Source organism: Phyllostomus discolor, chromosome 5, assembly GCF_004126475.2.
Source record: "Phyllostomus discolor isolate MPI-MPIP mPhyDis1 chromosome 5, mPhyDis1.pri.v3, whole genome shotgun sequence".
Classification (NCBI taxonomy): domain Eukaryota; kingdom Metazoa; phylum Chordata; class Mammalia; order Chiroptera; family Phyllostomidae; genus Phyllostomus; species Phyllostomus discolor.
Genome location: NC_040907.2, coordinates 129,473,335 through 129,498,403, shown reverse-complemented (window position 1 = coordinate 129,498,403; position 25,069 = coordinate 129,473,335). Strand labels below are relative to the sequence as shown.

At 35.9% G+C, this 25,069-nt stretch overlaps 1 protein-coding gene across 2 annotated transcripts in view; it reads right to left on the bottom strand.

The window, feature by feature from the left end:
- The window catches only part of CTNNA3 (catenin alpha 3), a 1,497,017-nt gene that overhangs the window by 481,766 nt on the left and 990,182 nt on the right, over nt 1–25,069 (bottom strand). For both annotated transcript variants that reach the window (XM_028513307.2, XM_036026898.1), the window contains exon 11: nt 22,287–22,443. In XM_028513307.2, coding sequence (XP_028369108.1) covers nt 22,287–22,443 — 157 coding nt within the window. The remainder of the gene's footprint in view (nt 1–22,286; nt 22,444–25,069) is intronic.

Genomic DNA, 25,069 nt, shown 5'->3' with positions numbered 1-25,069 from the left:
CAGGCCAATAAGGAGGCACATCAAACAGTTCTCCACCATCTTTCAACATACCATTTGCACTTGTGGACATTTTTTAAAACAAATTGAATAGAAAGAGAATTAAAATTGTAGCAATTGTAAACCAGAAGAAGACATAAATAATAAAAGTTCAATAGTAATTAAATTATCTTTGCAGAAAATCTATATATAAAAAAACTGCTTACAGCTTTTTTAAGATTTATTTATTTATTTGTTTGTTTATTTATTTATTTATTTATTTATTTTTAGAGAGGGAAGGGAGGGAGAAAGAGAGAGAGAGAAACATCAATGTGCGGTCGCTGGGGGTCATGGCCTGCAACCCAGGCATGTGCCCTGACTGGGAATCGAACCTGTGATGCTTTGGTTCGCAGCCCACGCTCAATCCACTGAGCTACACCAGCCAGGTGCTTACAGCATTTTGTTCTGAGGGTCAGTTCTCATTTTATGTAAATCAACAGTTTCTTTTTTAATTCTTTCCTGTAATAAACTGTCACTAAGTAAAAGAAAAAGTAGATTTGTGATATTTTGTTACCAGTGAGTGCAACCTATGTTTAGGTGCCCAACACATTATTCTTACTCCTGTTTGCTAAATAAGCAATATTTCTGACAACAACAAAGTTTCTCAATTTTAAGTGATTTCATTTTAAAAGTATAACAGGGAGTAAGCTACAAAAATACATTTTTATATTTTTAGAGGAAAAATGCTGAATTTTCAATGGATTCATAATAAATATGTGCTTTCTTATAACTTCTTACATATGTCACTGATTGATATACAGGATTTTTATTTATTACTTAAAATTATGATAGGTTAAAAGACCTCAGCTAGCTGACATTACAACTGTGGCAAAAGTACAGAATTTTTATTTTGTTTACAGGTATTTTCCATGCTACAGTCAGGGTAATCATTTATGTTTGTGTCATAAGATATTTGAAAGCTATATAAATCCCACATTTCATATCACTTGTCCGTGCCCAATTAAACAGAAATAAATTAAGTCCAGTGAATTACAAAATCAAAATTGAAACACATTACATTTTACATTAGGAAAATCTTGTCACATAAACCTTTAGCGCTGTAGAAAATGAACTTCACCTTCTCCATTGGTGAAAGGTGCAGAGTAATCATTCAGTGCAATTATACAGTTAGGCAAAGCTAGATTTGGAAACAGTACTATACCAACAAGAAAATCACGTTGCTTCACTTTTGCAGTTGCCTGGAATAGTTACGCTACATACTCATCTGGCTTTGCTCTAAATACTGTGTTTGGGAGCTCTGAAATGTAAATAGAATAAATTCGGCCCTTGATCACTTAGAGGTTTCTCCTGTAGAAATTAAATGGGAGTTTCCAAAGTACAACAGATCTAAAAAAACAAATGTGTATTAACTATCAGCAGTGCACGGAACCTTGTGTAAGGCACTGCAATGAAGTAAAACCTAAAAATCTGCACACACCCTGGGTTGCTTCTTTCTTTGACTTCCTTTTTTACAAGTCTGATGTTTTCTCTGTGTGTGTGTTTCACATTTAAATTCTCCTCAGGACTCATACTTCTGGTGAGAAAGGAAAAAGTCTCATTTTACCACCCAAACCATATTTAGTCTAGCTCAGAGGGATATTTATTTTGCTTTACCATGATCATACAAAGTTATCCAGCTGTGTCTGCATGGACAGCCAGTGCTGATAAGGAAAGGGACCTGGGCTTTGGTTATTTGAATCCAAAGCTAAATGAGGAAAAAATCAAATGTTAGGTTTAAGACTTAGGTATATTTATCTCCCTGATGCAAGAAAGTTCCAGATGGAAAAACTCAGAACTATTGTCTAAACATAACCTACATTTTTTTACATTAAAAATAGACAGAAACTAATTTGAAAAGGAAAATAATGTGAACAGGGACAATAGGCTACCCTAACTAGAGGGAACCTAAAAGTAATATCGTCAGTATGTATTGCCTTGGAGTTTTTGAGCAATCCAGGGATATTCTTTGATAGACTTCTATGTATCAAAAGTGATTATATTAGTCAAATTCATTACAGGTGGAGCAATGTATGAAAAAATATCTGTGGAACTCTTAGAGGTCTAAGAATAAGTGGTTGTACCCATATTAATATTAGCACGTCTTAAGAAAAAACATTTAATAAACATACACCAAAGTAAACACACACACACTATGGGACAGCTATTATTGCCATATAAATACTGATTTTTGGAAAAATTATAAACTTATTTAAATGACAATGCAAATATATATCATGCTTTACTAAAGTACTTTTTAAAAATATATTTTATTGATTATGCTATTACAGTTGTCCCATTTTCCCCCTTCACTCCCCTCCACCCTGCACACCCTCTCCCACCCACATCCCCCCCTTTAGTTCATGTCTATGCATCATAAGTTCTTGAGCTTCTATATTTCCCATACTATTCTTACTCTCCCCCTGTGTATTTTCTACCTACCATCTATGCTACTTATTCTCTGTACCTTCCCCCAACCTCTCTCCCCTTCCCACTCCCCTGTTGCTAACCCTCCATGTGATCTCCATTTTTGTGGTTCTGTTCCTGTTCTAGTTGTTTGCCTAGTTTGTTTTTTGTTTTTTTTGTTTTTTTTAAGATTTTAAAAATTTATTTATTTTCAGAGAGGGAAGGGAGGGAGAGAGAGAGAGAGAAACATCAATGTGTGGTTGCTGGGGGGTCATGCCCCGCAACCCAGGCATGTGCCCTGACTGGGAATCGAACCTGCAACACTTTGGTTTGCAGCCCGTGCTCAACCCACTGAGCTACGCCAGCCCTAGCCAGGGCTTGTTTTTGTTTTTGTTTTAGCTGTGGTTGTTAATAATTGTGAGTTTGCTGTCATTTTACTATACATGTTTTTTATCTTCTTTTTCTTAGATAAGTCCCTTTAACATTTCATAAAATAATGGCTTGGTAGTGATGTTAACTTGACCTTATCTGAGAAGCACTTTACCTGCCCTTCCATTCTAAATGAAAGCTTTGCTGGATAGAAAAATCTTGGATGTAGGTCCTTGCCTTTCATGACTTGGAACACTTCTTTCTAGCCCCTTCTTGCCTGCAAGGTCTCTTTTGAGAAGTCAGCTGACAGTCTGATGGGAACTCCTTTGTAGGTACCAAAGTACTTTTAATTAGTATAGACACAACCCTTTGCTAAATATGATGGAAGCTAATAAAACCATAACTAATTGACAATTTTAGAATAAGTTTCCATTGTTCCTTAACAGGTTTTTATACTTTGAATATGATGTTGCCTTAAAATGAAAAGGTCATTTAAAAATACAGAATTTTAAGTAACTAGATTTTATAAACCTGTTCAAAAAAAAAAAAAGAAGAGTCACATGACTGAATATCTCTGCCTCCATGAAATTTCCCATGTAGTCTGGTGAAGATTTATATGAAATTTACAATGGAAACATAAAGCATAAATCACCATCAGGATGGTAGATGGAAATTTGCAAAAAGTTATTAAGAGACACCATGGGAATTTAAATGTTTCTACAATATATTGAAGTATTTAGATATACAACAAAGCATGTATTTTTCATTTCTTCCATGAAAGTTTTCCACATATAGTATTAGAACTGTATCTCAAATACCAAATTTCATCTATATCTGAAAGTTTCTTAAATTGACTAGATGGAAAGATTATGAGAAACTGTATGGCAGTTGGTCTGGAAAGCACTGAGTACATTAAAATCAATACCTTACAATTAAGAGTTAGGTTATCAGTAGTGTCAAAAATATCAATTGGATTTTTTGGTTTTGATTTTTAATAATTATATTCTAAAATTAGCACTTATTTATTTATTTTATTATATAAGTTTCAGGTGCACAACATTATAATTCTACATTTGTATACACTACAAAATGATCATCCCCAAAAGTGCAGTCACTGGCTATCACCATAAAATTGACCACCTTTTACCTCTTTCGCCTAAGCCCCAACTGCCTTCCTCTCTGGTAACCAGAGATCTGTTCTCTGTACCCATAACTTTGTTTTTATTTTAATTTATTTGTTTGTTTCTTGGTGTTTTCAAATTATACATATGAGTGAAATCATATGGCATTTGTTTTCATCTTTCTGGCTTATTTCATTTGGATTTATACTCTCATGCTCCATTGCTGATGTTGTCAATAGCAAGATCTCATTCTTTCTTATAGCTGAGCACTCCACTGTGTGCACACATACACTACATCTTCTCATGGACATCCATCACGGACACTTAGGTTATTTTTATATTTTGGTTATTGCAAATAATACTGCAATAAGCATAGGAGTGTACATATATTTTTGAACTAGCGTTTTCACATTCTTCAGATAAACACACAAAAGTAAAATAACTGGATCACGCGGTAATTTTATCTTTAATTTTTGGAGAGATACCCATTTTGTTTTTCAAAGTGACTGCACCAATTTACAATCCACCTGTGTACAAAGGTTCCATTTTCTCCACATCCTCTCTAACACTTACTTCTTTAAAAAAACAATTATTCTAACAGGTATGAGGTGCTATCTCACTGTGATTTTGATTTGTATGTCCCTGATGATTAGGGTTGTTGACTACCATCTCAGGTACCTGTTGGACAACTGCGCACCTTCTTTTGGAAAAATATCTATTCTAACCCTCTGCCTGCTTTTTAATCAGGATGTTGGATTTTTTTGCTGTTGATTTGTATAAGTTCATTATATATCGTAGATATTGACCCCTTATTGGATGTATGATTTTCAAATATCTTCCCCCATTATGTTGCCTTATCATTTTGATGATGATTTTCTTGGCTGTGAAGAGGTTTTTAGTTTAATATAGTCCCATTTGTTCATTCCTGGTTTTGTTTCCCTTGCCTTTGGTGCCAAATCCATAAAAATATTACCGAGGTCAATGTCAAGATGCTTATCACCTATTTTCTCCTAAGAATTTTATGGTTCCAACTCTTACATTCAAGTCTTCAATTCATTTTGAGCTAATTTTTCTGTATAATGTAAGAGAGTGGTCTAGTTTCACTCTTTTACATGTGGCTGTCCTGTTTTTCCAGCACCATAAATTAAAGAAACTAACTGCCTTTTCTCCACTTTATCTTCTTGGTTCCTTTGTCATAAATTAGTTGTCCATACGTGTGTTTATATAGGTTTATTTCTGGGCTTTCAATTCTGTTCCACTGGTCTGTGTATCTGTTTTTCTGCCAATGCCATACTGTTTTCATTACTATGGCTTTGTAATACAGTTTGAAATCAAGGAGCATGATAACTCCAGCTTTGTTCCTCTTTATCGAGATTGCTTTGGTTATTCAAGATCTTTTTGGTTCCATACGAATTTTAGAATTATTTGTCCTGGTTCTGTGAAATACACCATTGGAATTTTGATAAGAATTGCATTGAATCTGTGGATTGCTTTGGGTAGTGCTGATATTTTAACAATATTAATTCTTCCAGCCTATGAGCATAGAATCATTCTCCATTTGTTTCTTCTTTAATTTCTTTTACCAGTATCCTATAATTTTCAGTGTACAGGTCTTTTACCTCCTTGGTTAAATGTATTACTAAATACTTTGATGCAAACTTAATTTATCTTTCTGGTAGTTCATTATTAGTGCATAGAGACACCACAGATTTATTTAAATTGATTTTTATTTCTGACTTTTCTTAATTCATTTATTAATTCTAACAGTTTCATGATGAAGTCTTCAGGGTGTTCTATATTCGGTATCATGTCATCTGTAAATAGTAATAATTTTCATTCTTCCATTCTTATTTGGATGCCTTTTATTTCCCTTGCTGGCTGAATTGCTGTGTCTAAGACTTCCAATACTACATTGAATAAAAATGGCAAGAATGGGCATCCTTGTCTTGTTCCTGATCTTAAAGGAAAGGCTCTCAGTTTTCACCATTGAGTGTGATGTTAACTGACAGTCTGTTATACATGACATTTATTATATTAAGATAAGTTCCCTCTATGCTCACTTTGATGAGAGTTTTTTTTATCAAAAATGAATGTTGAATTTTATTAAATGCTTTTTCTTCATCTAATGAGACAATCATATTAATTTTATCCTTCATTGTGTTAATGTGGTATGTGATTTATGGATATTGAACCATCCTTGCATTCCTGGAATAAATCCCGCTTTATTATGTTTTATGATCTTTTCAGTGTATTGTTAAATTCAATTTGCTAATATTGTGTAGATGATTTTTACATCTATGTTCATAATTTTTTAATTTATTTTTTAGAGATTGGAAGGGAGGGAGAGAAACATCAATGTGTAGTTGCCTCTCATGTGGCCCTCACTAGGGACCTTGCCCGCAACCCAGGCATGTGCCCTGACTGGGAATCAAACCTGTGATGCTTTGGTTCACGGCCCGCGCTCAATCCACTGAGTTATGCCAGCCAGGGTCTATGTTGATAATGTTTTTGTAATGTCCTTATACAAGTTTGGTATCAATATAATGCTGGTTTCATGAAATGTATTTAGAAGTGTTACTTTCTTTTTAGATTTTTTTGGAAATGTTTGACAAGGAAAGGTATTAATTCTTCTATGAATATTTGAAAGAATTTCACAGTGAAGCCATCTGGTCCTGAACTTTGATTTGTGGATAGATTTTTGACTACTGATTCAATCTCCTTTCTAGTAATCAGTCCATTCAGGCTTTCTGTTTCTGTATGATTCAGTTTTGGAAGGCTATATATTTTTAGAAATATGCCAATTTCTTCTAGGTTATCCAGTTTGCTGATGTATAATTGTTACTAGTAGTCTTATGATCCTTTGTATTTCTGTGGTATCAGATATAAACTTCTCTGTCTTTTCTGATATTATTTATTTGATCCCTCTTTTTTTTTAAGATTTTATTTATTTATTTTTAGAGAGGGAAGGGAGGGAGAAAGAGAGAGAGAGAGAAACATCAATGTGCGGTTGCTGGGGGTTATGGCCTGCAACCCAAGCATGTACCCTGGCTGGGAATCAAACCTGGGACACTTTGGTTCCCAGCCTGCGCTCAATCCACTGAGTTACACCAGCCAGGTCTGATCCCTCTTTTTTTTCTAGGTTAGTATACCTAAATTTTTGTTAATTTTGTTTATCTTTTCAAAGAACCAACTCTTAGCTTCATTGGTCACTTCTGTTGTCTTTTTAGTCTTTGTTTCATTTAGTTCTACCTGATCATTAATATTTTCTTTCTTCTCCTACCTTTGGGCTTTGGTTTGTTTTTCTCTTTCTATTTCCTCTAGGTGTAAGTTAGATTGTTTATGTGAGATGTTTGTTCGTTTGTTACTTGAGGTAGTCATGTATTTCTATGAACTTTCCTTTAAGAGCTATTTTTTTCTGCATCAATTAGCTTTTGCTTATGAAGAGTTATTGATCTCTCCTTTAATTCTGAATGATAATCTTGAGGGGTAAAGAATTCTCAGTTGGAAATTGTTATCCTTTCAGCACTTTGAGCACGTCATGCCACTCCCCCCCGAGTCCTTAAAGTGTCTTCTGAAAAATCTACTGGTGGCCTTGTGGAGTTTCCATTGTATGTTACAAGCTGTTTTTCTCCTGCTGCTTTTAAGATTTTCTCTTTAGTCTTATAATTTACTATTTAAATATTAGGTATTTGGGCATGACTCCCTTTAGGTTCAGCTCATCTGGAATGTCTAAGCTTCCTGAACCTGGATATTTGTTTTCTTTCCCAGATCAGGGAAGTTTTCAGCCACTATTTCTTCAAATATTTTTTCCAATTGTCTCTCTCTCTCTCCATTTTTTTCCTTTCCTTCTGGGACTGCTGTGATGCTAAAGTTATTATACTTGATGTTATCCCAGAAGTCCCACAAAATATCCTCATTTTTCTTTATTTTGCTTCTCTGAGTCCCATTGCTTTGTCTTTCAACTTTCTGATTTGTACTTTTACATTCTGTTTGCTGTTGAACCCCTCCAATGTATTTTTTTAACTTAAAACTTCTTTTTGGCACTTCTTAATATTTCCTACCTCTTTGTTGAAATTTTCACTCTCTTCACCTATTCTTATTCAAGTATGGTGACTATCTTTATGAATGTTACTTTGAATCTCCTTATGAGGAAGGCTATTTATCTTTGTTTCATTAAGGTCTTTTTCTGGGGATTTGTTTCATTTTTGGTTTGAACTATGTTTTTGTTTCCTCATTTTCCTTGACTTCTTGGGTTGGTATATCAGTACTAGGCAAAACACCTACCTCCCCCAGTCCTAAACTCGTGGACTTGTAGGGGATGATCTGTGGAGGCCAGGAATGCAATCTCCCCTGGGCCCCAGAACCAGGCACTAGATGACATCACTTGCATGGTCTGTGTACCCCCCCGCCCCCAGCCTTGGTAAGGTCATGGCTGCAGTGAAAAATGGATAGGGCACAGGGTGCTTGCACAGCCTGGTTGAAGCATGGGGTAGGTGGAGCATACCCACTGGAGCTAGCAGGCTAGAGGGAGGGTACCAAAAATATTACCTGCCAGTTTTTTCACCAGCAAGTTAGAGTAAGGTTTCAATAATGGCACTCACTAGCACTTTCTTTTCCAGAAAAAGCCCCAGAAATTAAGTGGGTATCACTCGCTTATGGTCTAGGTACTTTTCAAAATGTTGATTTTGTGCTGGATCTTAAGACAAGTGAGCCTGCACATTAGACCTTTAAGAGTAAATTATCTATTTTCTATAGTTCTATGGTCTCTCTTGTCTTTATCCCCAGTGACTTTCAAAACCAGGCATTTTGAGGTCTCATCTTTCCAGTGCTGGCTATGAGGGTTGGGGTGCCTGATGTTGGGCATAATTCCTTCACCCCTTGAGGAAGAGTTCTGTGTTTTTTGGATCCTTTTTTGCAGGTCAAATGCCTCAGGCTGGGTACTGGGCAAGACAGTCTCTTCCCATCCTCCCCATCTCAGTGTGTCTCCTTTCTGTTGTTGTGGGAGGTACTGCTCATGTAGCTCTCAGGGCTTTTCAGAATAAATCATTCCATATGTTGCTCTAAAAATGTCGTATCCATGGGACGGGGTGTTGGGAACCGCCCTGACTGGTATCAGAAGCTGAAATCCTCACCTAGGCTAAGGCTAAGGGAATGCTCTTGGAACCGTAAGCCAGCAAGGAGACAAAAGCTTGTCTCCCTGGCAGGAGTGCTGCTTCTGCTGCTTCATTCATAACTGAACCCCAAAAGCTTGGTCGGTTAGCCAAAGATGGGTAAGATTCCCCAAGGGGGGAATGACCTAAGATAGGCACGATCACTTTGGGAGACCCCCAAAAGAAGGACTTGGGGGGCTGCAGCAAAAGGGGGTGGTGGACCCTCGCTCCTCAGCTTTGACATAGCCTGAGTTATCATCATCTGGGAGAAAATCTCCTTATCTCTTGGTTGCCTTAGTTCCGGTGCTCCACCAAAGCCTGAAACAATGACAGGGTGGTGTAGCTCTGTGCTGAAAAGGGCGGATTCCCCGGGTGATCAGGCCTAAGAAAGAATATGTAAATTACAGTGAAACCTTCTTTGTTTAGAATGCTCTCAGTTGAATGAGAGGGGTCCAAGGAGGAAGTTAGTTTGTTCCTCAAAGTCTTACAGTTCTTTGACCCCGAATCAAAATAGACCGGCAGAGTTCCTTGTTTTCTATAGTTCCTTACTTCCCCCTAATAAGTACTGTACTTTACCTGAATTATTATGCAAAATGAGCCCAATAAAAGCAGGTATGGATGGTAAATCAGTCCTCACTAGAAGGGGTGGCCATTTCGTCTCTACTTCTCCAGTGAAACCAGTTTGTCTCTGTGCATGTGTTTTTCTCGCTTGTTTTTCATCGAGCCATCCGCAGTGTTCCATGATCACTGCTGGCCGGTGACCCACGCAACAAGGGGGTGAGTTCAGAGTCTTCCTTCATTGCCATCTTGAACTTGAGTTCCCCTAAAATTATCCTTTAACAGGTACTATACTTGTGTTATGAAAACCTAAAATCTCAAAGCAACTCAATCCCTAAAAGGAAATCTATGATCTATACAGAAAAAACAATCTCTTGTAAGCTTATCTATAAATGAATGTAAACTCTTATTTGTAAATTCCTAATTATACATTTTCAAAAACTATATGGAAAACTTAATTGAAATTGATGTGAAATTTGATTATTGTACATCTTTAATTATTATAGAGATGAATACAATTATATTATAGTAAATGTGAAATATACTTTGAATCTTCTTTGAATTAAAAGCTTTAAATCCTCATAATGAGCTATTAAATGCCAATATATGAAAGAGTGATCACAAATTTAAGTAACAATAAAACATGATGAGATTTCAGAGATTGACTGTCACATAATTCCTTAGCTGATAGAAAGACAGCCTCAGTGTCTTTCCACATAAACAACTTTGCCACATTGTAATTGGCATCTGAGAGCTTGTTTCCTCCATTAGACTATATATTCATTGTAAGTAAGTACAGTGTGTCTATTCAGTACTGTGTCTCTAGGGTGATGGAAACTGTTCAAAAAAATATATGTTGACTGACACAGTTAACAGTTCACTGTTAATATCGAAGTGTTCATTGTGTGCTTGCTTTAAGAATATTCATCCCTCCATTACTTTATTTTTTTCAAGATTTTATTTATTTATTTTTAGAGAGGGGAAGAGTGGGAGAAAGAGAAGGAGAGAAACATCAATGTGTCATTGCCTCTCACCCACCCCCCTACCAAAGACCTGGCCTGCAACCCAGGCATGTGCCCTGAGTAGGAATCAAACCAGTGACCCTTTGGTTCACAGGCTAACACTCAATCCACTGAGCCACACCAGCCAAGACCCTCTATTATGTTCAATCATAATTGCTATAAAATAGTAGCACAGAATGTCATTTAAACCTGGTTGTCGTGTCCTGTGGGAAACTTTTCAGCTTTAGGTTTGAATTTTCATACGCTCAGAGTGAGAAGATTTTTTGCCCGAGGCAGGCTCTGATTATTTTGATGCCCTAGATCTCCCAATCTGATAGAAGTAAAATGTCTGTCATGTAGATTTGCTCTCCAAAAGACAATAAGGGCTTTCATCAAAATCCTCAGTATGAAAATTGTAAAATCCTAGGAAAGGTTACACGGGACTTCAATTATATGTATAATAACAAGAATCACAAAAGTTAAGGTTTGGTAAATCTTCATGGTAAAATTAAATTGTTTGTTATTCTATACATTCTAGTGTCTTTTCAGACTGGAAATATTTTACAATAAAAATATTGTTTAGAAACTAGCCATTCTTTTCCTAACCTCACCCACAAAACAAAGGTAAAAAACGGCATAGAAATCTTATAAAATATTATTTCATTAGAGTCTGATCCTGAGTGGTAAAGATTTAGGTCTTTTTACCTTTACAAAGCATTTTATAAAATTATATAACTAAGATTCACAATGAAGTTCAAGAGTACTGGATAACCACCATTATTCAGTGAGTTTCAGGCACTGGTATAGTTCAGTCTGGGACGATCACTCTGTTATCCCATGCACAAAATCAACAACACTGCCTGTCTTCATAATTTGAAATTTACTTCTCCTATTCACTATAAGTTCTTTATTGTAAAATTTTAAGAAAAGCAGAAATCAGAATAAAATATAGAAAATAATATATTTCAATAATAATGAATGTTACTTTTCATCAGCTTTTGTTCTGTTATTTTTAAAGACTAAAGCACTGCAAATAAAATGCAAGTCCAGCATGTACCACCAGTCCCATCCAGCTCTCTTGCTCTCCAGAGTTAATCAGTCATATGTTTTTGTTATGTAAGATATTTACAGCATTCTACTCTTCATCTTGCTCTAAAACTTGCTAAATTACTCAACAGCGCTTTTTAAAATCTGTCATATTAACATGTGAAACACACTTGTTTTAACCACTATTTTGCTATTTCTTCATTCTCCCACTGATAAGATATTTATATTATATCCATCTTTCACAATATAAAAAATACCATGTAGATCATACTTCTACAAGTCTTCCTTATGAATATGTGCACAAGTTTTTCCAATACAAACAGAAGGATATTTGTTGCAAAATAATCCAGCTACTGCATGTTGCTATTAAATCCTTTAAAGAGATAACAGTTTACATTCCTAGAAGCAGCAATGAGAGTTATTATTTTACTACATTTTGTCTAATATTTGGCATTATATTTTTAATCTCTTGACATATGCTAATTATATGCCATAGTTATTTTGATAAACTACAATGTATTAACTACTGGGATAGGTTTAACAAAGTAGTTCCTTTAAAGAGCTTTATTTTTATCATACCTGGTTTAAATTTTAACAATGGCCTGTCAGTGATGTTAGTAATAATGGCCATTGTTTACTGAACCACTTTGCATGTCCTAGATATTATTTAAAACATTTTAAATACATCATTTTATTTAATTCTTTCCATCATGTAAGAATGGCTCTGAGAGGGCAGGGAATTTTTTCCCGACTATTCTATCTCCGACTGTTCTGACTATTCTATCTCTAGGATTTAAAACAGCCCTATCATCTGGTAGGTGTTCAGTAAATATGTGTTAAATAAATAAATGCATCTTGGTCCATTCAGGCTGCTATATCAAGATAACACAGACTGGGTAGCTTATAAACAATATAAATTTATTTTCCAGTCTTCTGGAGATTGGGAAGTGTAAGGTCAAGGCACCGGTACAGCTGTGATCTGATGAGAGCCTTCTTCCTGGTAAATATCCAGCACCTTTTCACTGTGTGCTTATGGTGGGAGGGGCTAGGGATCTCTGAAGGATCTCTTTTATAAGAACCTAATCCCATTCATGAGAGCTCCACCCTCAGGACCTAAGCATCTCCCAAAGACCCCACCTTTTAATATTTTCACATTGGACATGAGAATTTCAACATATGAATTTGGGAGGGGCGGGCACAAACATTTAGACCCTAGCAAAATGATACAATTATTAATATTTTATAGAATGTCATTTAGTGAGTCAATAATTTATTTCCCAAAGATGATAAAACTGGTAGGAAATGGCAGACTTTTAAATCTTAAGCATACTTAACCTCTCCAAACAGACTCTTCCCTATCTGTGTCTCCCATAGATTCTAGAGATAGAATCCATTATCTTGATGTCTAATCTATAAATACTTTTAATGGTGAAATTTTAATTGGAATGACCTGTTTCCATGAGAATGTAATTCTTAGTTGCTATTCTCAAATAGACACAAAATGTCCACAGCACAGGCTCTGGGGCCACTGTGTAAGCAGAAGTTTCTATTGTTTTGTTAAAATTTCCCAGGATGCTATCTGAGTCCCTAAATCTATGCAAACAGACTTGCAAGCTCAGGTACATAACTTCATATTTTCAGGTGTTGTACCTTCACCCACACAAGTAGCAGGAAGCATGTTTCTTTTCAGGTCCAGAAGAGGATCTTTGGTGCATAGGTAGGGATCTTGTATGTCTTGGCCTCAATAGTGGAGGGGGGGGGGGCGGCTATTGTATGGCAAGAAGAAACTTTTCTTTTAATCCCTCATCTAATCTATAAAATTCCCCACAGGAATCACCATGTTAAGACTTTTTATTTACCCAAATTACACTGATTAAATGCATATGCTTAGAGTTGACACATTGCCCAAGAATAATTAAATACAAATGAAATTAGGAGACTCATTTTGAGTCTTTGTTTTTGTTGAAAGTTTCTCTCAGCATATGTGGCATAACTATACTATGCCAAATAGTATAGTTATTAATACCACATATATGCACACTGAGACAATTTAAAAACTTTTATTAAAGGTCTGTTTTATAATTCATAGCCTTGGTAAGTACATAACTTACAAAGTACACCTGCAAAATTTAAGAAATATTTATTATCTTTTTATACAAGTCTAAGATGCAAGCCCTTAGTGCTATTAATTTTATCAGTAAGATGACTGATGATTACTCCAGCTCTACCTTAAAGTTCTGCTAAAAATTCTCAACTCTGACTGATTTTGACAAAGTTTTAAAAAAGATTTCTAATTATGGCTTTTCTCAAGATCCAATTCATAATTTTCAAACAATGGTCCTGCTGTATACCTATTGTTCATTCAAATGAGAGCATCTTGAATGAACTTGCCTGTTAGTACATGAAATGCTGCATGATAAATTTCAGTTCATATGTCCAAACTGCTCTTCAGTCATGTAAGTACAGGCAGTAATTCAAAACATAATTACCAATAGAGCAACAATGAATTGCTTTAGTGGAGCCTATTCAATCATTTTTGAATGCACACTTTCTCCCTGTCTTCCCGTGACTTATGTAATGTTGTGTGTATAATTTTTCTGCAGTCTCCACAATGATCACTGAGCCATATACTATCACATTAAAATGTAAATGTAATCACAGAGATCACAGAAAAAAAAAAGTCACAGGGTTGTCTCTTGATTTTAGCCAATGGCACAAAAGATCCTGGCTGCAGGGCATCACTGGACTATTCTGATAAAGAGCTTCTTTTCTTGGTAAATGGACACCAGGGTTTCTGAGCCTGAGCTGGGCTTCAGTCATCAAACTGGCTCTCACCTCACCTTCCTACGGTTATATCTTGGATATGTCGGTCTTATGCTTTAATTTCTTGGGGGTGGAGTGGAGAAAGTGAAGGAATACCTGCTTCATATTAAGTTTATTTTATTCTCACTTCCAAGAGCAATTAAAGCATTGTTTAGCACTGTGCCACCTACTTTCATAAGAATGGTTTTCAGCATCTGGAAATAGTGTTCTAAAAAACTGATGTACTCTAGGACACTACTACCTAAAAATTTAGGCCATTTACATTCTCCTACAAATGTTCACGTCTTTATATGTTGCACCTGTTGACTTTTGACCCCAGCACCAATCTGCACGTACCCTCTGTTCCTGTAAGACTGGCCAACTGGCTGGTCCCCAGTCGCCACACACTGTCACATGTTTTTATCTTTCTGGGATGCCATTCCAAATCCTTCAAGGTTCTACGATTCAGTTCAACCACTACCTCCTTCAAAAGGCTTCCCACGACACCCTGACATTCCAGCAGCACTCATGGAACAGCATTTTACTTATATGGCTATTAGAATACTTTGGAAACTGCTATATGTGGATATATATATATATATATATATATGGATACATATATATATATGATTGTGAGTTCTCTAAGAGCAAACATCATGCCTTTTCCTCTTTTGCATCCATTTCCTTGCATATTGCCTTGCACTTGTTATTCAATACACTGTTATCAAAATTTATTATTGCAGAATATGATTTAAATTCAATTTTAAAAGAATGTATTTATATTGCAACACTTCATTGCTTGATGCCCACAATCAACTAAAATATCAAGTAGGTATATGTTGAACAGATATATAGCTGAATGCATGATAAGTAATTATCATCATATTTTATATAATTTATCTTGACATAGATATATACTGTAATGGTCATCTTTTAACATAGCGCCTATTCTATAAACACTATGCTGTGATTTAATGGTGTTTAATATAAGTGCAATCTATTTAAAATTTGATCTGTCTAGTATTATTATGTGTTTATTTGGTTTTAAGTTATGAAAAAATTAAAAATCTATTAATTTGTATTTCCCTTTGGCAAGTGACTTATACATAACTTAATAGAATACAAAGATTGTGTTCACTACAACGTCATGAACAGAAAGGTCTTTGTTACTACAGTTTTTATTGCAGTATCATAGTTATCTTCATGTCACTAAGGTCACAGAACATTGTGCTAATTAAGATTAAATTTGCATGTCATAATTTGAAGATTTTTTTAAAAATATTCATTCCATGGATTAACACATTTAATAAAAGTATGATACATAAACTCCCAAAATTAATCTTGCAGATACCTATTAAAAGCCTTTAAGAAAATCTTTGGAAGCAGAAAGTTCAATTATAAAGATTATATGGCAATTCAAGTCAGAGATAATGGATTGAACTTGAGTGATAGCAGTGGATACAGAAAAAAGTGGACAGAAAGAGAAATTTAGGACATGGAATAAAAATCTTTAAGCATCCTTGATTACTATACCACACAGAGAGTCAATATGATGTTATCTTTAAAATGGGACCACCTTTGCAATAAGGGAACCGCAGTACTAATTCTAATAAATAAATGGTCAATCTCTCTTTCAGAAAACCCCAAACTATCGGTGGCTTTCTGCATCCATCTGGTGATTCCCCTCCCTCCAACCGCACCCATTGTCACAGCTTTCTTGCAAGAGAAAGCTGACTCTTTCAGTCAACTTCACTCATTATTAAATCTCCAGTACCATTCATAGTGTCTAGCATTTAAAATCGTGCAATAGATATTTAATGAGTGAAGGAAGGAACAAATGCAAAAAAGGTATATATTCCCAAACCCTCACCTTTAATCAGTTCTTAGCAATTGTTCAATAGTTTTTGTGGTCCAAATTATTCCCTCTTGTATCAAAGTTTATTTCCTTTAAATTCAGTTCTTATCAATTATTGCTATGAGTCAATGCAAGTATTCAAAAACCTGATACATGTGTTAATATGTTACCTTTTCCAAATTTACATCTTAAAGAGAGATCTTAAGTTTTTGTATTCCCAGATGGATCACTAACAGCGAGGAGTTCAGACACTAGGGCAGGATGAAAAGAGCTTCTTTAATCTCATCAGAAAGACACATCTTCTGTCCAGACGGCAACTCTGATGTGGTCAAAGAATCTTCAAACCAGAGACTTCCTGAGGGTCATTCTCTTACATGCATTCTCAAAGAGCAATAAAGAGCACAGTGAGTGATGTGGAGATAAGCTCTGTTGTCCATGATGGAACAAAGAGTTTGGGGACCAATGCTTTCTGAAGAGTTTGTCTAATTACTTGTGAATTGACATTGACATAAATAGCACTAAACTAAAAAAAAGTCTCTGTTGCACAACTAAATGTCATAGAACAGTTTGACAAACATCTCCTTGCTTTTGAAAGTAGGTTTAAATTCACTGTTTCATTTTATTTTTACATAGAAATTTTTAAAATACATAATGAAGTGGTAAGGTAGCTATATTTCTTATGTTTTCAAGAAAGAACTGATTACTTTCATATTTGAAGGTTTCTACATATAGCAGAGAACAAAAAGTGGCTTCTGAAAATTGGTATTTTGGTTTTGTGTCATGAGAAATTTGGTGATTATATGAACATACCAATTTTAAACTCTTCAGTGATATTTCTATATTTGGAATTGCAATAGATAAAAACATTTAGTACTAGATATACGTTTATTTCCAGAGCCACTGGTCAACACTGAACAATCTAATCTTTCTAAAACATTACTATAAGGCTAACATTGTATCAGTGTGATCTCTACCTTTGCTAATGACAATAAAATAATGGTATAGGATCCAAGAATATTTTCTCCCTGATTTTAGGCTTTAACTTGTATCTATAATATAATGCGGAGAACTAGTATTCTGAGTCATTTCCACTACTGACTCATTTCCAGGACGCCTATTCTTTATTTTTATGTGTAAAAAAAGAAAAATAACTTAGTATTTCTATCTACTGGAAGAGAGTTGAGGAAAAACATAGAATGTTTATAAAAAATTTGAAACCATAGTATGTTCTAGGTAGTTAACAATTTAGATATATTGTGAACTAACTTGTCTGTTGTTCTACCTGGCAAATGGCAGAACCAGGAGTCTGTGAATACGAACTACATATTATGAAAGGTCATTATAAAGCAGTACCAGAAAAGTCACTCACTGCTGATCACATCTGCAACTTTTTCTAAGAAAAATCTGCACTGCACAAAAGCTATTGGATTGTGGCAGCCCCCATCACCGCGATTTGAACCATGATTAGCCAACTGAAAAATGGTAGCCCATTCATTGGTTGGCCCATGATCTTGGACTTGGGACTTCTAGCATGGTTCTAAAAATCTAGGCTTAGAACTAAAAAGATGTATGGGGCCAGCTATATTCCTTCTTATTTATTTGACTGGGAAGATTCTTAGAGAAGATGCCATTACCTGTGGGAACAGATGCTGAAGAGTTATTAAGTAACAAGAAACATCGCTGTAACCCATGCTAAACTGATACAAGATAAGTTAATGAAGGCACAGACCTGAGAAAATACGTGTGACAGTATTTGGGGCAAACATATTTTATTCTCTAGTCAACAGCCATTTTCCCTTCTTTTCTGCAGATATAACCCTTTGATTTTATTTGTATAGTAAGTAACCAGTCAGGAAGGTTGAAGTACAACTGGTCTAAGGCCAGTGGTATGTGCGTATCTGTTTATACCAGCTCACAAAAGCTGTTTTTATGCATTTCTTTCCAATTCAGAGTTCAGTGACATCACATGACTAGCTTTGATACCTGTCAACACAGTAGTATTTATGCCCCAGAATTCAGTGAGTGCTATAAATTAGGATTACTCTCTCTGGCCCCAGTTGGTTGTTAACCATTTATCAGAACTCATCATGGAAATCACTTTTACTTTTGCCAGTAATTGGTCCTGGAGACAGGAGAGGACCAACCAAATTCTGACCTATGACAACTATAAGAACATCTTATGGAAGGCATCTTGGAAAGATTTTTTTCTTGATAAGTTCAAGTTAACAGTCCACTTTGCTTTCCTGCTTTAGGTAGTACTTGTAATGCTTTGAAATACAACTGTGAGGGAAGTTCAGCAGAAACCAGAGATGCCTACATAGGTCATTAATAACAAACCACTACCAACTACAGCATCCTACGGACAGGAAAGTAGAAGTAGTCCACCTCCAGTATAGCAAATAATGGAATGTATGTAGAGAATATAAAAACAATAATCAAACACATTAAATATTAACCAACTTTTTATTACTACCCTGTATAAACAATTCTAAATAATGTTAGTGATGTGATACTCCTCCTCACAAAATGGCCTATTCCTATCCAAGTCTTCTATTGTGCTAGGGTTTGGAAGTCTAGAATCAACTATCCTAAACATCTGGTTACCTGAACTAATTGAAGGTTTTTATTCTTCAAGCAGCTTTCATGTGAGTTTTCTGTTATATGTAGGCAAAATACTCTGAACCACTGAAATCATTTATGGAAAGTAGCAGACTCAGAAGGTTGCTAGTTCAGGTTAACCCAGACCTGAAAAAGAAAAACCATGGGTTTCTGTTCTATGGACCCAAGGAGTTGCTCAGATCCCAGGCTCTCACAGCTCCAGTTACACAAGACCTGGCCAGTTAGGGCCCCTGTTCTTGTGTGTCCAGGAGAGTCTCCCAAATGTGCCAATAGTATACGAACAAAAGTGCCTTTACATCAAGTAGCGCAAGCAGGTTTCTTTGTCTTGTAATCAAAAGAACCAACTAAAAACAGAACCTAGCATTGAATAAGTATGTTATAAAATACTGCCCTAATATGAGAAGTTAAATAGATTCATTTTGCAAAATCTATACTATGTTGGGAACAGCCCTGACTGGTCTCAGAAGTTGAAACCCCTGCCAAGGTTAAGGCTAAGGGAATACCTTTGGAACCGTAAGCCAGCAAGGAGACAAAAGCTTATCTCCCTGGAAGGAGTGCTACTTCTGCTGCTTCATTCATAACTGAACCCCAAAAAGCTTGGTCGGTTAGCCAAAGACGGGTAAGATTCCCCAAGGGGGGAACTACCTAAGACAGGCACGATCACTTGGGAGGCCCCCCAAAAGAAGGACTTTGGGGGCTGCAGCAAAAGGAGGTGATGGACCCTCGCTCCTCAGCTTTGACATAGCCTGAGTTATCATTTCTGGGAGAAAATCTCCTTATCTCTTGGTTGCCTTAGTTCCGGTGCTCCACCTAAGCCTGAAACAATGACAGGGTGGTGCAGCTCTGTGCTGAAAAGGGCGGATTCCCCGGGTGATCAGGACTAAGAAAGAATATGTAAATTACTGTGAAACCTTCTTTGTTTAGAATGCTCTCAGTTGAATGAGAGGGATCCAAGGAGGAAGTTAGTTTGTTCCTCAAAGTCTTACAGCTCTTTGACCCCGACTCAATAGACCAGCAGAGTTCCTTGTTATCTATTGATCCTTGCTTCCCCCTAATAAGTACTGTACTTTACCTGAATTATTATGCAAAAGGAGACCAATAAAAACAGGTTTGGACAGTAAATCGGCGCGCTCCCCACTAGAGGGTGTGTCCATTCCGTCCCTACTTCTCTACAGGAACTAGTCTGTCTCTGGGCATATTTTTTTCTCGCGTGTTTTTCGTCGAGCCATTTGCAGCGTTCCGTGATCACTGCTGGCTGGTGACCCACGCATCAATACTAAGAATAGCAAATAGATAAAAATATGCTTAATATAGAATTGCTTATGAAAATAAAATTACAATTTATCTAAATGCTAAGAAGAGGAGAATCATTTATTTTTGAAGTTATATAATGATGTGGAAAAATTCAACCTAATGTTATTTTTAAAAAGGCAAATAATTTATGTATATTGTATATCATATATATTATCTGTCTTTTCACATGTGATAATTGGTTATATTTATATATATGTATATATAAAACTTATATGTATAAATATATTTATATGTATATGTATGTCATGACAGTAGGTCTATCCAAAAGAAGTCCAGTCATTGTTAATATAATGAGAATGGTTTGAGTGACATCAATGTAACGTGGCAGCCAAGGAGAGTAGACTGGAATGTACATGTGTGAACAATGACAACTTCACTGTACTAGTCAATGGGAGCAGTAGGAAGCGTTGAGTGAGTATGGGTACAGTGTGGCTGTGACATTCAAAACGACTGAGTGAGCAGAGCAATGAATCTGTGCCAAATTTAAGTTTGAACATTTCTCCTTGGGAACTATTTGGATGATTCAGAAGGCTGTAGTTGTGGGCAACTGGTGATTGGCAGCTTCATCATGACAACATGCCCCCTCATGTATCACATCTCATGCAGAGTTTTTTGGTAAAACATCACATCACCCAGGTGACTCAGCCCCACTACAGCCCAGATTTGGCACCCTGTGACTTCTGGCTTTTCCCAAAACTAAAGTCACCTTTGAAAGGGAAATCATTTCAGATCACTGATAAGATTCAGAAAAATATGACAAGGCAGTTGATGGCAATTTGGGAGAACTGTGTGAGGTTCTATGGTGCCTACTTTGAAGAGGATTGAGGTGTCATTGTCCTATTACAATGTCTCTTTCTTCTTCTATCTTCTTCAGTAAATGTCTCTATTTTTCATATTACCTGGCTGGGTACTTTCTGGGCAGACTATACACACAGACATACACACATATATGTGTGTTGGTTGGAAATAAATCCAATATCAGTGGTCATTATTCCTGAATAGTGTGACCAAGGGATATTAAAATTTTCTCCCAAACATTTGCTCTTATTTGCAAAGTCTTTCACTCTACAGAAATAAAACATTTTTTAAAATAATTACCACACATTTTCTTTTCATTGATGAATTATAAAAATACACTAGGATTCTGGAACTATTGTTTAGGATAAGAATATACACACATGAAAGTAACGAATTCAACAAGTTAGACAAAATAAATCAGAAAACTAAAAAACAATGGGATGTTAGAAATTCATGACAATTTGCTTTATGAAAAAGAATATTATCATATTCCAAGAAAATCTCTTTCAAAATATGTAATTTATTTTAAGGAGAAGTTTAATTTTTATGAGAATATAAAGATTAAAAACATTTAGTTCTTTGTTTTTACAGCAATATAATCAAAACCTGAGTTATGCTTCTGAGGATAGGACTTTATAAGAGTAATCTCACAGTCCTGTGGGAGGAATCATCCGTGATGAGAATCACTGGGTTTGGCATAGAATCCCAAGCCTCTCTGTTACTGGTGTAGTCAGCTGTTTGGACTTACTTATTTGATTCTTTAGATCACCACTATTCAAATACATGTACTAGTAGTTGAAAAACATAGTGTATATCAAATCAATAAAAAGTTTCCTGCTAAAAATTGTATTTTCTTTTCCTGAGTGGATAAAAATACGGTTGGAAAAGAAGTGCAGGGAAATCAAGAGAAACCAGTAGTTTAAAGAAAGGAAATGGATGATTTATTTGAAAAGCCAAAATAGGCCTACAATTTCTAGCTTTATTTTAAATTATGTTTTGCTCAAGAACAGAAGTCTCTTTTAGAGAGACAATGTAATTGTTGAGTTGTAAGGACTACCAGGCATGAGGCTCGTTGCCTAAGGAGAGATCAGATGTAACAGTACTTGGCAATACAAAGTCTCATTATATTGCATAAAATTAATTATATTTAGTGCTATCCTATTTCATAAAAATGATTAGAGAAAATGTATAAATTAAAAAATCAAAGCCATACCAGATACAGCAAGGAAATCATCGATGCTTGTGATGTCATCTACAGCTTCTGTGAGGACATGGATATGATTCTCCCACGTGCGCTTGTACATTTCCATGGTTTTTTTGACCACTTCACTTTTGGGTCTTGCAGCCAAAGCTAGTGCAGCATTAATAATCTGTACAGATGTAGAATATTACATGGTGATTTCTTTGGGAATAGTTACCAGCATGCAGATAACAGTTATTCTTTGAAAAAAATAGATATATTCATCTTTAACAACAGGAAAAATGGTGAAATGTCCTTATGTGTTTTGCTTTTGGTAACAATTTAATTTTCTTTTGAAAATAATTTAATAATTTTGAAACTATTAAGTGTTAATGCATTAAGAACTGCAAGAGATACAAAGTTAATTGGTATCTGCCTTTCAGGAGTTTGTATGTTATGCTGCAGGAAGGGCAACATGTAACTCAGTTCAACATGCCTCACGTGTCAGGAGTACAGACAATGGTTATGTAAGCTTTAGAGAATAGAAGTAACCTTCAGCAGAAGGAGTAAGAGGTCTGACTTCCTTGAGGACTTATTGAATTTTCCAGTAGAAATACACTATTATTCATTCATTCATTCATGTATTTATTCAACATTTCAAATACATGTTGAGATACTTTGAGTGTCTTTTATGTTTCCAGCATGTTTCTGGTTTCAGAGGTATGATAATGAACAAGACACAGGCCAAAAGCTTTGCCTTAATGACACTTATACTATAGCTGGTGAGGACTATCAATTGTCAAGCTAAATAAATGAAATAGGTAGTCTGTTAGACTGCTATAAGAATTAAGGAGAAAAAACAGGACAGAGAAGGGGATAAGGAGTGGAGTGATGGTGAAGGTAAGAAGTTTGCAATTTTAGCAAAATTGAAGTGGAAATTTAAGTGAAATTACCTGTAAGAATGAAAGCTGGGACAGAGACGTGGTAAGATTCAAAAGGTTAGAAAACCAGGGAAATGCTGTGAGAACCTGAAAAAGTCTGTCCTAGGGCCTGCAGGAGTCCCGGATTGTCTGACTCGAGACTGACCTTATTTGGAAGGCAATGAGAGTCATTTTGACTTTTTAGCAATTTATCCAGAATTACACTCTAGAAAAATCAATTTGGCAAAGAAGGCTACTGCAACAGGTTACAGAAATGAGAAGAGCCTGGACTACAGTGGTGGAGGCAGGCAAAAGGCTTTGGTGGGACTTACACTTAAAGGAGGATGAGCGCAGTCCATCATTGCCAAAAAGATCATGCAGGTATTAACAAATTTGTGAACAACAACATTTAAGGACATGGAAATTCATCCACAACAGTGTAATAACTGTGGATTATAAAACATTATCCTTTATAGGATGCCATTTCTAGCAAACCCATGCTAGAAATAAAAGTTAGATGAATACATGGAATCATTAACAACAGCACTCTAGAAATTGGGGAGCTTCTGGTGCTTTTTATTTTATTTTGTGTGTGTAACAGAATTTTTCAGATTTTCTATGATGAATATGTTTTAGTTGTATACTCAGATTGAATGAAGTTATTCTTTAAAGAAAGATGATTATGAAGGCTTTTCCATGATTAATGGAGAGAATTATTAGGGTGTTGATAGAAAAGGAGAGGCAGGAGAGTTAAAGAGTCAGTGTAGAGGCAGACGTGTGCAATTGTTTTGGAGGACAGTGTTGATGAGGGGTATTAGATGTCAACTTTCCTATCACAGATGTTGACTTTGAAGTGATTCTTGGATCGCCATACAAATTACCTTGTGAGCAAACAGATAATTGGCATTGTAACTCACAAAAAAGTTGTATTTCCTTTGTTCATGCACTGAAAGAAATGGTTACTATGCAGCAACAAGGCATCAGATACTGCACTGGATACCAAAGACATCACAATGAAAATGATTCCACTAGTTTCTAAAACAGCCATTAATCTAGTACAAGAATCAAGGGAATCAAGGGCAACATACCAGTGGTTCTCAGAAAGTTAGCCTAAATCAGGAGCACCTGGAGAGCCTGTGAAAACATGGATTCCTGAGCCACACCTTAGAGATTCTAATTCAGTCCATCCACCCTGGGGCTTAAGAATTTGCATTTCTAACAATTTCCCAGGTGATAGTGATGCTGCTGGTGGTGCTCTCACTCTGAGAACCACTACAGTCTATAGTAAATGTTAAAAGGACTCCTGTAAAAAGAAGCTCAAGATGCCCTATAACACATAGCAGAGGTTCTCAGATCTATAAGGAAAGATGCCCCAGGGTATTGAAATTTAAAAAAATAAGTAGAGCCCTGATCAGTGTGGCTTAGTTGGTTGAGTGTCATCTCTCAACCAGAAAGGTTGTTGGTTGGATTCCTCAGGTGGTCAGGGAACATACCTGGGTTGCAGGTGGTCCCCACTGGGGCATGTGCAAGAGGCATCCAATTGATGTTTCTCCTTCACACATTGATGTTTATTTCCCACTCTTTCCCCTTCCCTACCCCTCTCTCTAAAAATACATAAAGTCTTTAAAAATAAGTAGAAATTAATATAGCATGCTATCCTTCTGTGAAGAGGCGATAACACATGCAATGACCAGAAGTGAGATAGAGCCTAACCTCACCTCCTGAGAAATGTGTAGCAGAGAGACAATAGTAATAGAGTTGGAAGGAAATCAAAGGAACAATGGAAACAGGGAGGAGAAAAATACCTCTGGAAAGTACCCACTAAGTGAAGTGATGAAGATGAGAAAAAGAATCATCAAGGAGGCAGAAAATTAAGATATTAAAGAATCAATATGA